Below are 15,908 nucleotides of genomic sequence, written 5' to 3' on the forward strand. Positions count from 1 at the left end.
GGTATATATTTTTTATGAATCTAAGATAACCACGAGCTCAATTGAATTTCTACTTGGAATCTCGAGTGGAAATACAATTCAATGCTTTCATTGCACGACCCGCCAGCGCTGTGCTGATTTTTACAATATTCTCACTAGAATATGCATGGACTGCTATTTCTATTGAATTGTTTCACTTGAATGGAGCTTATTATAGTGAAATTGTATGGTTTCCAATGAATAATTTTCTTGGAAATGTATATTTTTACCGGGAAACGTTTGTTCAATCGTTGTGTTGTTATATTAATTGGCAGATGTTTTTTTAGAGATAGGTATGTACCTAAGTATTTTATGGGATTTATTAAGATTAAGATTTACTGGGATTCTTCATGTAGGTGACGGGCAAAGCGGTATTGCTGACTATGAAATAATTTATTACACTTAAAGTAAAGCTGCATTTGATTAAGCATGATTCTCTCGAACACCTTGCTCAAAATTGGTAAAATTGAGATTGGTCTATAATTACCAGGCTCGGATTTTTCACCTTTCTTGAATAGCGGAATTAATTAACTATACTTCATTAAATTTGGCATATTCCCTTTGTCAACACAATTATTGAATATAAATGCTAAGTCCCCAGTTATAATATTTATAATATGAGATATTACAACAGCTGACATACTCCATATGCTATTATAACAAATATCTCTCAAATATTTAAAATCTATCTAAGTATCTATCTAAAATCAAAATATATGAGAGGCTGCAAAGGCTGACGGGAATAGCTTGGTGTATTAAAAAACCTAACATACAATAACCACCTATTGTCCGCGACTTCGTTCGCCGTAAAAGTTCACTGAAGAAGTTGTCCACCTTTATTACCCATAAGATGGGAGGAGGAAATTTTATATACCAGTATTGAAGTATTGAAGTTGGACCGAGCTTAAGACATCTGTAAAACAGCATTAAAATCAAAGTTAAAGTTTTCGTGTTTTGTGCTTACAAACAGACAGACAGCAATTCTTAAAATCATATTTTTGCCTTGTTTAATACTGAAATGTTGAGTGTGGGTTGAAACTTGAAATAAATGGAGAAAAACTGCACATAAGGTTGATACATCACTGAACTTGTACATTAATATAAGGACTCATTAACATAAATATACATTAAATTAGAGAACTCGGATGATCATTAGGTTATTATAAGATTCTAAACTAAAAGTTACAAAAAACGAACGATCCCGCGATGTATTCTTTTTCTCATAATATTTTATAGGTGGCCAGTACTAACCTATTTATTTATTGCAAAGAGGTTGACGGACTAGGTGTGTATTTTCAAACAGCCTTCTGCTGGTGCAGACATGGTCAGTAACTTTTTTATTATACATACCTATGTATAGATTAAAGAATGTGATCAAAAGCGCCCCATCATTACAATTTGTACGAAGACTGAACAAATAGTGTAACGTGTGACCGGGGATAACACGCAAAAATTAAAAGGAGAATATATTACCTAACATTGTGAACAGATTTTCGCGTCCTGGGACAGAGCCGGCCGTTAACATCTAGGGTCGGCAACTGAAGTGGCGCTAGTGTACCTTATTTCTACATACCTACTACAAAGCAGATTTTATACGGTAGCGAAAAGTTTTTTTTTTTTAATTTAAAGCAAAATAACACGTGCGGGTCTCCATTGTAATGAAGTAGAATACCACGTCTTACCCAAAAATATAAAAATGCAAAAAGTCGTCCAAAATTTAAGCTGACAAAGGCCTTATAGCTAGGTACTACGAAAAATGTAAGTAGGTACCTAAAAGAAAATATTTAAAGCGTTTTGACATCTCATTCGCTCGTGACTTTGACAGATAATTGTTTTGTTTTGACGTTTCCTTTCTCTTCGTTTCAAATCGTTTGTTATCGTGTGACTATGTAGTGGCTAAGTTAATCGTAATAATTTTTATTAAAGAAAAACAGTGTAATATTGAAAATCATGACAGAAAATAAGCAATACAGATGTGTAAATTGTGGCAAACCGCACAGTGCTTTATACAAAACATACGGACCTACACTTTTGAAACTTACCAAATGTGTAAGTGTTTTGGACAAACATTATCATTTCCTGGAAAATTATATGAACATTTATGTTATCTACAATAGTTTTTTCGAACAGTCCATATACCAATAGTCTCTTCGTTTTATATTTACGTTTTGTGGTAATTCTTAAAAACACGTAATTCTCTTAAGCTCAAACAAACTTATTAAACTTATCCACTCCTGCTAATCCTAGTTACTATTCGTAGTATAAACTGACAAATCATACATGTAATAACTATGTAAATGTACTAAGCCCCTCGTGTAATCGTTTTATTTCTTCACATACCCAGCATAAACCTGTACTTTCAGTTTCACTAATACATTATGAATTTAACTTTTTCAGGATAAATGCAAAGGAATAGTAGATAAATACATAGAATATGATCCAGTTATTGTTATGATAGATATAGTTTTAATAACCAAAGAAGCACAGTGGCATGTACTGTATAATACAGAATTTAAGGTAAGAAAGTAGAATTATTTTTGCTCAAAATTCCTAGAAATAAATCTTCATGTAGCTGATGAGCTAGCAACCTGTCACTATTTGAATTTCAATTCTATCAATAAACCTAACAGCTGAACATAGCCTTTCAAGACTGCTGGCTCTGTCTACCCTGCAATGGATATAGACGTGATTATATGAATGAATGAATATGTTAATAATAAGCTTGTCAAAAACAAAAAATTGTAAACAATACATTTGAATATGCTTCTTGAAATGCAGAAACACTCTCTATGTTAACAAAGTACACTAAATCACCATACAATTAACACTTGAAATGATTGCCAAGTTTTTCTTTGGGTGAATGTATCAGGCCTATCCTGGCTAAAGGTCAGGTCAAGAGTAGCTTGCATAAAAAGTGATAAGAATGTGGATAATGCGAAAGAGTATGCAGGGATCACAAAATATTGAAAAGATGTAGTCTTTGTCTCCCTCCAGGAAAGAGGCTTGATTTTATGTACGTATAGCCTATAGCAAAACTAAATGGGATACTAATTATCTAAATATGTGTTTTTCAGTCATATTGGAAGCTGTTTATAATCCTCGTCATGGTGGAAACGTACGGGTTGTGGAGACGAGACAGCCTGTTCAATATTGCTGTAGACTCATTGTGCGGCATGCGGAATGGATCCTATAACAACACGTTTTTGTATGTCGATTTACTTGTTACTCTAACGATGGATGTTGACATAGCAAATGATATAAATATATGTATAAAATAATATAAAACATTGAAACAAGAAAGCTAAAAAAGATCTGTGATATACTGGTACCGTGTGGTTCCTAGCAGTAGTAGAATAAAGAATAGGTCCACTCCATCTCATCCCATGGATGACGTAAAAGACGACTAAGAGATTAACTTGGGATTCTTCTTTTAAGCGATGGGCTAGCAACCTCAGTCACTATTTAAATCTCAATTCTATCATTTTTCCAAACAGCCAAATGTGGCCATTCAGTCTTTTCAAGACTGTTGGCTCTGTCTACTCCGCAAGGGAATAGACGTGACCATATGACTGAACCGATATAGACTTTCCCAGAGGGGTAGGCAACTATATTAGATAGTTGTATTAATTTGTTTCATTTATGTTTGGATATGTTTAAATATTTTATTTCCCAATTTTCAGCCACACGGCAGTGCCGGAAATCTTGAAAGACCAGTGTTGGGCGTGGGAGCAACAAGACAGGAGCAATGACAATGATCTCTTCATAATGGAGAAGGATTTTTATGTCCAGTTCATTTCTACTTTTAGTGGTATGTTTGTTACATACATACATAGATATAATCACGTCTATATCACTTGCGGGGTGTCCTCCTACTGCGCCAAAAAGCTTGACAGAGACTGGACATTTTTCCATACATATATTTTAAATGAAGAGATTTTTGCCTGTTTATTATTCTGTCCCGCAACTTGAAAAAAGCTACTTCTTCAGTAAAGTACTGTTGCTGACACAGGCAAATGAACGGCGAAATATCTATACTAATATCGTAAAGCTGAAGAGTTTGTTTGTTTGAACGCGCTAATCTCAGGAACTACTGGTTCAAATTGAAAATTTCTTTTTGTGTTTAATAGACCATTTATCGAGAAAGGCTTTAGGCTATTTATCATCATGCTGCAACTTTTAGGAGCGAAGAAATAATGGAAAATGTGAAAAAAAAACAGGGAAAATTATTCCTCCTTGAGGGCTTCAATGATGCCCAAAATAACTATTCCACGCGGACGAAGTCGCGGGCACAGCTAGTATTAAATAAATTAAATGAATATAGTGTTAATGTGTTTGTATACCATAAGTCTTGAACTTACTAGGGGCTAGCTTTTATTTGTGTACTTTTTCCGTTCTCTTTATTAAAAAGCCATGTTGGAGAGTAATAATTATGTAGATGAAAACGAAAGAATTATGCAGGGATAGTGGTAAGTGGAAAGATGTAGTGTCTGCCTACCCCCCAGGAAAAGTCGTGCGATTTATGTATGTATGTATAACTAAGAAGAAGAACATTAACCGATTGTTTTTATACTAATTTTCAGGAATAGTCATGTTTATGATGATTCTTCATGGTCTGATGAAATTGACGAAACCTTTGTCATCGCGTTACGAAGGTTTGTATCTGTTAATGCCTACATAGCATTAAAATCTAAACTAATATTATAAAGCTGAAGAGTTTGTTTGTTTGTTTGAATGCGCTAATCTCAGGAAATCAGGGAATTGGTTCGACTTGAAAAAGTCTTTTTGTGTTGAATAGACCATTTATGGAGGAAGGCTTTAGGCTATATACCATCACGCTGTAACTATTAGGAGCGAAGAAATAATGGAAAATTGAAAAAAAAACGGGCAAAATTATTCATCCTTGAGGGCTTCAATGATGCCCGAAATAACTATTCCACGCGAACGAAGTCGCGGGTACAGCTATATGTAATAAGCGTCTTTACAATTTGCAAATCTACACATCTCTATGGTCGTGCAGTGGTTAACATTTCCAATGTATTAAGACAGAATTTCCCGAAATTACCATTGAAAGGATATTAATGGAATTTTTCGATCATGATGAAGCGAAAGAATTATGCAGGGATCGTGACAAGTGGAAAGAGGCGTGATTTTATGTATGTATGTATTCCACCAATACAAAAACGTATAGGACCACTTCATCTCTTTCCCATGGATGTTGTAAAAGGCGACTAAGGGATAGGCTTACAAACTTAGGATTCATTTTAGGCGATGGGCTAGCAACCTGTCACTATTTGAATCTCGATTCTATCATTAAGCCAAATAGCTGAACGTGGCCATTCTGTCTTCAAGTTCAAGACTGTTGGCTCTGTCTACCCCACAAGGGATATAGACGTGACCATATGAATGTATGTTTCATAACAAACATTCAATTTATTGTTTACAGTATCGTTCCTCCGAGTAGTGAAAGGATTTTCTCTCGCCAACATGAGTATTCTATTCACTCTGCCAATGCTAGTGTGGGGTAATACTGAGACCTCACAAGAAACTAAGACGATACACTATCTACTGGTATTCGGATACAGTTTCATGGTGTTTTTTAACGTTTTCACAGGTAGGTAATTATTTATTTTATTGCACCATATAATTAATTTTATTGCACACACTTTTAATAAGACTATTTACAATAGTTAAAATTTAATGCACAGTCAACCAATTTACCTTTGGGATATTACGAGAGTGTAGTCCTTATTTTAAAATATGCATACATACATATAGTCACGACTATATCCCTTCCGGGGTAGATAGTCAACAGTCTTGATAGACTGATAGGCCACGTTCAGCGGTTTGGCTTAGATATATTTGAGATTGAAATAGTGACAGGTTGCTAGCTCGTCGCCTTAAAAATTAATCTCAAGTTTTATAAACTTATCCCTTAGTCGCTTTTCTGACATCCAGTGGAAAGAGTTGGGGGTGGTCCTTTTATTGTTTCTTTTGTTCTTGTATCATTAATTAAAACTGAATTAAAACAACGTTGCCGTGTGGTTCCCGGCACCAATACAAAAAATAATAGGACCACTCCATCTCTTTCCCATGGATGTCGTAAAAGGCGACTAAGGGAGAGGCTTACTAACTTGGGATTCCTTTTTAGGGGATGGGCTAGCAACCTGTCATAATTAGAATCTCAATTCTATCGTTAAGCCAAATAGCTGAACGTGGCCATTCAGTCTTTCCAAGACTGTTGGCTCTGTCTACCCCGCAAGGGATATAGACGTGAGCATATGTATGTATGTTAAAACAACGTCGCTGTTACAATTGCAGTTATATACGAGCGCTCAACGCTCGCCACGCTGAGCGCGGTGGCGGCCGCCAGCCTCGCGCGCTTCCTCGCCAGCTTGTACGTCACGCCCGCCCTCAGGGACTGTATACTGTGACCGCGAATACGTCTTCATTGCTTACGGGGTGGACAGTGACTATGACTGAACAAACTCTCGTGAATAACCGTTAAGTGTTGAAGCCACATGATTGTCAACTTCAATGGTACAATGATGAAGTGATGCCGACTTAAGACAGGTTGAAAAGAAGTGATCATTTATGAAACAGTTTTTAATATATACGAGTAGAACTGTACTTAATTTTAACTAAAGTGCTTTCCCCTCGACGATAAAATGGAGTACTCTTTGGACTGTTGACCACATAAGGAATAAGAATAAAAAAAATAATTAAAAATTCAGGGGGTTAAAGCCATTAAAATAAAGTATAAGTAAGGATTTTTTCACATTTGTATCAGTTGTTGTGAAGTATTTTTTATACCAAAAAATGTTATTAATTAAAATTATTTTGTTGCCTGATCCTTTTTGTTTAATTACAAAGAAATGTCCAAAATAAGAAAAATATATATTGAAATATTTACTAGAATTTAGAGGTAATTAAAAAAAACAAATCAAAACATAATTATTTATTCAAATTATTACTTGCAGACAATACAAGTGGAAATATATTTAAAATACAAAAATAAACATTGATAAATACTAGCTACCATCATTTCAACGTGGACTCCTCAAAATGGGAAAATAGGGTTGCAGATTTTAAAAGGCTCATGAGAAGGAGCCAAACAAGACTCCAAAATAAGAGCATTAAATCTGTTCAGCTCTTAATTAAGACTTAGAAACATGCAACACTAAGAGATTTTTTTCTACCACTGTAAACGAGTCCAAATAAGTGTAAATTCTTAATGAAATTTTGACAAAAATTCAAAGATCAGAACTGTTAGTACATGTTTAACTTCATATTCACTATATTATTTTGTATGCTTGTGAAGCTGTGTGTACGCATTTTATAATTATAGTTAATACTATTATAAATAAATAAATAAATTATGTGTGTATACATACACTGTTCATACATTGCAATATAAATAGTGTATAATGTAGGTTCCTATAATTTGAAACTTTAAACATAAACGTTGTGTTCTACATGGTAAGCATTTGGTCAAAAATAAGTTCAATGCAGAATGCACCAAAAAATTATTAGCTTCAATTTTCATTATCACCTTTTTAAAACAGCACGGCTAAAATTAAATAGTCCGGTTTTCAGTTCGAGATAAAAAAAATTGTATGTACCAGTTAAAATAAAAATAGATTTTTATAATAAGCTTCCTTTCTTCTATCTATAGGTACTATCTGTGGCACCCCATAGATATTGTAGCTGCCTAGAGGCGTCCTTTTCAAATTCACAATACATCTGAAAATGTAGTTATTTAATATACTTACTGTTTTTTAAGTGAATATGAAGTTACAAAACAATGCTAAATATACAAACATATCTTCAACATATAATTTGGGTAAATAATAGTTCAGTCTTTGGCTTAATTGAGCATAAGCAAATAATCACAAAATTCAATTATAAAATTATCTAACGATTAAAATAGGTCTAACTTTCCACCACAAAGAGCTATGAATACACCTTTATGGAGAGAGGAAGATACGTTTAAAATCATTCGATTACTCACATCCTGTAATATGAGCTAGTAAACAAGTCTGTAATAGTTTGTTGTATGGGGTTAGTGCCAGTTTTACTCGATCGAACTAGAGTAGCGGGTAAACGCGAATTTGTATGGAATTGCATTAGTGCCATCGCGTTACCACTAGATGGCGCTGATTAAACCACATACAAATACGCTTTCGCTTGCTCGACTCGTTTGGTCGATTAAAACTCGTACTAATTCCTCTGGTTCCAGCTACCAAAGACGACAGGCAAATTTTTTAACTGGTTACCTATTTGCTGATGGACCTTAATCACAAGTTTTCGTAAGCAATAGTGGAAAGCTAGCTTAGACCCTACACTGCATCAGTTGTGCTAGCAGAGTTGCCAAGGAAAATATTTCCCGAGTGCTTCCCCACAATTCTTTCTATCTAAAAATTTTATAGCTATCTCTCAAACGATCGGCAAGATAAAATGTTGCTAATGAGATTCCCTTACTATACTGCTTTAAACAATTCCCAGTTTTTCTGGTAATATAATAATATAATAGCAATTTGCCTAGTCAATCAGCGTTTTTTAATTTATAAAAATGACAGCGTTAAGTTGTGTGATCAGTGTAATTTAATTGATAGTATGAAGAACAGTGTTATAGAATGCTGAGATATGAATGAAGACTTATAAGTGATAGATAAGGGAGTGCTTAGATGGTTTGATCATATAGAAAGGATGAATGAAAGTAAATTTACTAAGCAAATATAAAAGAAGAGTGTGAATTGGAACCGTGTTAGATGATAGATGAATGTTCCTTGGTTATATTGGGAAGGACCAGGGGTCATTTTGCGAAAGAGACCTTTTGCCCATAAGCCTTGGCGTTAAATTGATAATTACAATATTCGCAAAATGTGAATTATACAACACAGTGTCTCAATTGATGAAGTGGCTGTTAGGCTAAAAAGCTACAGTTAATAAGTTGCCCGAAAAAATAGAATCCTCTTCATTTACCCTACAAATTATAATGCGCTAACAGGAAATGTCTGATGCAGTTAAGGTCCGTAATATCTTGTAGGCACATAACATACACATTTGAATACATCATTATTAGATATACATTAAAGGCTATCTTTTATTATGTACTTATATCTTATCACTAGTAAACGTAAACAATGAAACAGTTGATGGATGAAGTTGATAAGAAGATCACGTGGATGGACGTAGAAAAATATTCAATAACAGAATCGTTTCAGAGCATTTTTTTTTAAACTCCACAACTAATAGAAATATAAATAGTAATTACAAAAAATAAAATTAAATATAACCACATAATAAGCTCCATTAATACCATAAAAACTTGGTTTTATTAGCCGCTAGGTATTATGTAAACTAGTTAACAATTTGCAAAAAAATACGCAGATAAGGAACATGTAAAGGTTGCTGTAAAATATAAAAAAGTATTATCTTTCAGTACACATACTTAGAAAAAGATATATATATTTTTAGCCAGGTAAATGTGCCAATAAAATAATAAACAGTGCCTTTTAACTATATAAAATTGCTTAAATTTGTGCGTCATTATCTTCAACAAAAAAGAGGGGGGTCATGCCTGTAAATTAATTGTATTGATAGTGTTGAACGGTTTTTATGTGGAATATTTTTTGATAATTTGTGCGCAGCTACGAAAATATTATTTCACTGGGACTATCGAAACAGTGTTACCATATTATTTTTTACAAACTTTATCCCGAAGGCATAATCAATTTAACGAGAGATCTTTTTCAAGGGAGATCTAATACTTCAATTGCCTTGCACCAATATATAATACCTCTGCTCCATTTGACCAAATCTTATCACCTTGATTTTAATTTTCCCATTTGTATAGAGATTAATTGTAAGTAAATTGGAACTAAAACTTGTCAGAAATCTTTATTTTATAGTAGGTTTAATATGTGTCCCGCATCATATAATTGTTATCCAACAAAACTAATGGTATAACTACTTTATTTTGCAGTTGAAAGTATATTAGCCAATTGTAAGTTGGTTTGATTAAGTATTATGTGATGATCAAAAAAGTTACAAAAATAAAGATGTATAAGGCCTTCAAAATTGTTTAAACCACCGATTTCTATATAACGAAGCAAGTAGTATATCTCAGGAAATAACATAATCTGTTTTGTGACTAAATATGTATTCGATACAAAAATAGCTTAATATCAAAACTGGTTTGTAAGTTTTTATCTCATGCAAAAAATATTTATACCAGATTCAATTGTTATTAGAAAAAAAGAACTAGTTTTCCTGTTAAGAACTTTGGATAAATCAATTTCGTTATTTTGATGATATCATACACGTAATTCCAATTAATTCACTTCCATGAAATTGAGATTTTGCATACATACTAATGACTCTTGTTGGCCTTGCATTGATAATGCTAACCAACAATATGATATTATCAATAATTCTATTTCAATAGGCACATGCTTCAGGTTAAGGTTATTAGGAAAAGTATAGGTCATACAATAGTTACACGCAGGAGGAAAAACATCCAAACAATTGTGGTTGGGATGTTTACGTTAGGAGATCCAATAAACAATATACAAAATTATGTCTATATTAACCATTTGACTTGAACTTAGATATAATATACAACAATTATACTACCTACAGGAATAAATACAAAATACTCAGTTGTTCCCCTGTTTCGAGTTGTAACTATAAACCAAACTTAAATTAATGACAATATTTACATCTCACAGTAGCTACCATAATAATAAATAATGAAATTTTATCTCACTACAAATACCTTAATTATTGTATGTGTAAACAATACAATTTGTGTACAACTACAAAACAGGACATTTGTTAACTATGAAGGCATCTTCACGGGCTCAGGGGCGGGTCATCTTGCCCAATCATCACATCTTCATACATGACATGGTTGTTTCTTCTCTGGTTGATCTTTTGCCGCACATAGTCTACTAAGTTGTACTTTCTTATGACTAATACAAGGCCTCCTGCTATCAGTGCTAACGTGAACAGTGTCACGAGAGCTGCCGCCGTGGCATGGCTCGGCGGAGAGGCACTTTCAGGTTTGCAATCCTCGTCTGTCATGGTAAACCCCTTTACACACTCACAGCGCCCTGTAACCTGATTGCACTGCTGATTGTCCCCAGGGCATGGATCTATAGAGGTCACATTGCAGGACAGGATGTGCTCTGTTAAAAAGAATAAAGTTCTCGCATAACACCGCCACAATAAATTGATTCAATTAAATAATTGTCGGCTACTTACCAGTGTAAGCGAAATGTACGAGGTTTAGGATTAGCGCAGCTACATCAAATGTTCTTAGTCTCATGTCTGCAAATCCTAGGCTTAAATATTATCACATCACAAAATATTATCGTATTGGGGAACAAAATCTTTTTGTTTTTATGCGGACAATGAATCTTCACTTCCACGAGTCGCAATCGCAAGGAAGAAAACAATTTGACTTGTCAGTGGTGGTGATCTGTCAAATGTCATGTCATGTCAAGCTACGTTGCGTTTCGTTATAATCAAATGTTAGAGCGTATTGCGTTTAGTTTTACTTTACTTCTTCTTCTTATGCGTTACACTCTTGTCAGAGTGGTCGTGGTCGTACAGAAGGGTTAGTGGCTCGCTTTACAATCCTTCGCCACTCGTCGCGCATCGCTGCCTTTCTGGAGCATTCACAGAGAGGGTCACCTAGTGCTGATTTTATTTGATCTGTCCACCTCATGGGGGACCTGCCTCGAGGTCGAGTACCCTCAACTCGCCCCTGCACCACCAGTCGTTCAATGGATGCCTCGTTACGACGCGACACGTGCCCGAAGAAAGTGAGAATTCGAGCCTGCACTAAGGAAGATAAGGGACGCTTGATTCTGAGTTCCTGGAGAATGGACTGGTTGGTGCGAAAGTCTGTCCATACTACTATAAGCATTCTTCTCCAGCACCACATCTCCAGGGCATCTATGCGTTTTCTCTCAGTGTCTCGTAGGGTCCACGTTTCCGCTGCGTAAAGGAAAATTGGGAAGATCAATGCACGTACAAGCCGTACTTTGGTCGCTTTTGTGATTTTCCGGCTCTTCCAGATCTTCCTCATCCTATCCATGGCAGATCTTGACATGGCCATGCGTCTCTTTATCTCCTCGTCGCATCCTCCATTGTTGGTGATCAACGCTCCCAGATATATGTATGAATGAACAACCTCACAACCCGCAATACTAGTGACTTCTGGCTGGTTGTTATTGACACGGTCCACAATCATCACCTTAGTCTTCGACCGGTTGATCTTTAGCCCAAACTCCTAAACCTTTACTTACTTAAATTTTAATTTAAGTTTTGTTATTGCCTAAACCCTTATTTCGGCAATGTGTCGTAAATCAGGTATAAATTGTAAGTAAAATAGTAATATTTCCGATACAACTTTTGTTTTATGTGTGGTAAAACAAATTTACATCGCAATCTTTTCTGTCTTCTTATATATAAAATTCTCGTGTTACAATGTTCGTTCCCGTACTCCTTCGAAACGGCTTGACCGATTTTCATGAAATTTTGTAAGCATGTTGAGTAGGTAGGTCTGCGAATCGGCCAACATCTATTTTTCATACCCCTTAGTGATAAGAGCTGTCCACTTTTTTTTTAACTAGAAATTATATGGCAAAACAACGTTTTCCGGGACAGCTAGTTACATATATACCTATTTATCTGTTACTCACATTGGTTAATTGAATAGGATCTACTTACCATAATAAAAATGTACCTTTAATGTGTAAAGTTATAACAGGGGAGTAATAAAAAAAGAGGCTAGTAAAACCAACAAATTTTTATTTTATAGTAGGATTACACCTACAAAACGAGTGTACAAGAATAATTAACAATATCAGTCAAAAATTAAGTACATACAATACAAGTAACACTAAATCTATTATTATATTAAAATCCACTTAGTCTTCTTCTTCTGAACCGTACGTGTATTTTTCTGGAAGAACGTAGTCCCTGGGGTCATGTCCATGAGCTTCTATTCCACCGTTGCCATCAGGAGCGCCCTCTCTGTAAAGAAATAAAAATCGAGAGTTAAACAGCTAGCATAATATAGCATAACTGCTAGCATATAATAGGTGTGGCTATAGCATAGATATGGTTGGTCTTTGTAGCGTCTCTTCTCAGACGATGGCGCACGTAAAGGTATTCCTGCATATCCTACTACCAGCACACATAACAAATTGTATAATGCCTCTAATGATGCTATATCGGTGAGATATACTGGTCCTCGCAAAAATGATCTGCCAGAGTCGACATCCTAAGAAGATAATGTAAAAATATTGTGCCATTAGAAGGAGCACCACAATATTTATTTCTTGAGACGACGGAATAAACATGCTTATATTGTCTTCAGGATGACCAGATAACTGTTCGCATTTGCCTTTTATAGCCAATCATTTTGGAATTCAAATTTCGGGCTTCCTCTCTGGGGAGAGGACGCAAATGGCATTAACGCCATGAAAATGACTATGATATCCACACATCACGACCTTATCTCTGAACGAGTAGACAGAGTCAAAAGTCTCGACAGGACTCGAAGGCCACGTTCGACCATCCGGCTGGATGGTTTAAGTCTAGAGATGGCAAACAGTTTTGATGACAAGGGAATATTGACATTCCTTTTAGTATCTACTTACTTTAAGTCTTCATGTTCAATTTCTGCTTTATCTTCATCGTGACCAATTATTTCAACATCTTCAGGTCGTCGTCTTTTTTGCTCAACTGTAAGAAAAATATAAATTGTATTTCATGGGAAAACAAAATTTTAATGTTGGTGAAGCATTTATTTTTCTATATCGAAATCAAACAGGTTCTTTCTGATATCTCATTAAATTACTATCACACGAACCTACCTAAGCGTTAAAAAATCAGATTTGAAGCAATCAAAAGCATTACTCATCATTCATATTTATTGCATCAAACAAAGGCCAAATGTATAAATTCAAAAGATCCAATTGATCAAACGCCTGATAAATTTGAACGGTCGCCTAATTATCTTTGGGGGTCTCCTGAGGTCACCTTTCCTCTCATCGCGATTGCTGTAAGCGCCATCTTGCTCTTTCTGATCGAGACCGTAGGAATCCTGCTTCTCAAATTCGTAGTTGTCGCCTGCCTTTTTGTGGAAGGAGTCGAAGTGTTGGTAGCCCTTTTTGCCGCCTCCAGACTTCTTTCGAGAGTAACCGATTTCACCATCACCTTCGTTCTCGTATGATTTGTGCCAGTCATCAGGCTGTGGAGATGCGGTTTAGGGATGATTATTATAGACGATACTTTTTTTGACACACACGTAGGTATTTTCAAACATATGAGTTTATTAATCGTACTATCAACAACATAAAAAATATGTACAGTACCTTCGACAAAGAACTTCAGAACAGATTGCAGAAAATGTAAATTATATTGTTTTTGTTTTGTAATGCTTTACAATAGAATCACTTTCCCATAAATGTCGTAAAAGGCGAATAAGGGAATTTATTTTCAGTAGCATTAACCATAATTCAAATGGGTTAGTTTCCCGTGCAAAGGTAACAGATGTCGACGTGTAAAAACCTGACATTGGGAAAGTCTGGTCAAAAGGTGCACCCGGGACTCAGCTATATTGAGATCAGGTTAGAACAGAAACTAAGGCCAGGTTGGAGAAGAATCTTGATTCGAGTCTACTGGAGAAATTATTGAACTGTTTCTTTAATTTTGAATAAGTAATTAACGTCATTTTGTAATTATCACTGATGAAATTTGAAAACTGATTTGGTATAGGTAGGTATCTACCTAATAATTTGCGTAAAGAAATTAGAACTCAAATTAATTTCACTTTTCATTGGCAGTCTTGCATGATCAGTTCTGTGACTGATCAGCGTGACGAGGCTTACGGTCAGGTTCCACAATAGGTACAATATTAATTTTTAGTTATTTTAAAGTGGATTATGCTTTTATAATATTTTTTTTGCTCTATTTTATAATGGGAATAGTGTCTTTGAGCTCTACTTCTATCAGTCTGATGGTAAGCAAAATGAGTTCTAAGATGGCGCACACAAATTCAAATTATGCCTTTACACTGTTGGAAATTTTGCCTTTATTTGTTAAAGTAAGTTTAGGTACGTCTATATTTATTTTAGTAATTTTAATTAATATCAATTGTAAATTACTTTTACATACTTTCTACGTTAAGTATGTAAAACATGACAAAAATTGAAGAATTGTACCACAAAAACTCCTTAACAATTTCGTAATTGATGACACTACAATCGATATAAATGAAGCCAACTTACCGCGGCTGCCCTCACTTCCCGTATATAAGAGCCGACGGATACAGTATCATCTGCCACTTCCAAGTCCTGCAGCGTCACAGCCGGACCTCCCATCACCAGATGCAGACAACCCAGAACTAATGGCAAGAGCCTAGACATTTTGACACCTTGTAATAAGTCACGCGTATTAATTACGGAATGCTTCGTGATTTTTGGCCAGACAAAAACAAAGCTTGGCTCTTTCGGTGCGACTCAACAAAAATCCAGAGTTTCTGATTTATATAACTGCGGATTGCGACCGAGACGATCTTTCACAATGTCTCACTGTTGACTGACCCTTGGCAAACTTCTTCGTGTGGTTTTGTGAGAGTTGTCAGATGTTAATTGGTTTTGTTTACTGCATTTCCGATTACCATTGATTTCTCCAAGGAAAATAAGGAGTGAAGGCTGAATCTCTAACCATTAAAATATAATAATTTCATTATAGAAAGGGAAAATTCATAGGTGTTTGTTTTATCTTGGTACAATTTATTTTCTGTAGCTTTGCTGATTTTTGACAGAGGCTCCTCTCTTGTAGACTTAATGAATTCTATATATCTGTATATC

At 35.1% G+C, this 15,908-nt stretch overlaps 3 protein-coding genes across 3 annotated transcripts; 1 reads left to right on the plus strand and 2 right to left on the minus strand.

The window, feature by feature from the left end:
* The first annotated feature begins 1,870 nt into the window (after window positions 1-1,870).
* On the plus strand, window positions 1,871-6,867 carry LOC106139973 (protein ARV1). The gene is made up of 7 exons (XM_060944656.1): window positions 1,871-2,067; window positions 2,416-2,535; window positions 3,093-3,217; window positions 3,699-3,826; window positions 4,599-4,670; window positions 5,462-5,629; window positions 6,337-6,867. Exons 1-7 carry the CDS (start codon window positions 1,969-1,971, stop codon window positions 6,447-6,449), a joined length of 825 nt encoding a protein of 274 aa, XP_060800639.1. The 5' UTR covers window positions 1,871-1,968; the 3' UTR covers window positions 6,450-6,867.
* Window positions 6,868-10,587: 3,720 nt separating this feature from the next.
* On the minus strand, window positions 10,588-11,484 carry LOC106139975 (uncharacterized). Its single transcript, XM_013341489.2, has 2 exons — window positions 11,284-11,484; window positions 10,588-11,207 (listed from the first exon to the last, which is right to left on the minus strand). Exons 1-2 carry the CDS (start codon window positions 11,345-11,347, stop codon window positions 10,873-10,875), a joined length of 399 nt encoding a protein of 132 aa, XP_013196943.1. The 5' UTR covers window positions 11,348-11,484; the 3' UTR covers window positions 10,588-10,872.
* Window positions 11,485-12,956: 1,472 nt separating this feature from the next.
* LOC106139970 (uncharacterized) lies at window positions 12,957-15,461 on the minus strand. The gene is made up of 4 exons (XM_013341485.2): window positions 15,324-15,461; window positions 14,074-14,284; window positions 13,692-13,776; window positions 12,957-13,062 (listed from the first exon to the last, which is right to left on the minus strand). The coding sequence occupies exons 1-4, from the start codon at window positions 15,459-15,461 to the stop codon at window positions 12,957-12,959; spliced, it is 540 nt and encodes a 179-aa protein (XP_013196939.1).
* Window positions 15,462-15,908: the final 447 nt, after the last annotated feature.

Source organism: Amyelois transitella, chromosome 6 (assembly GCF_032362555.1).
Source record: "Amyelois transitella isolate CPQ chromosome 6, ilAmyTran1.1, whole genome shotgun sequence".
Classification (NCBI taxonomy): Eukaryota; Metazoa; Arthropoda; class Insecta; order Lepidoptera; family Pyralidae; genus Amyelois; species Amyelois transitella.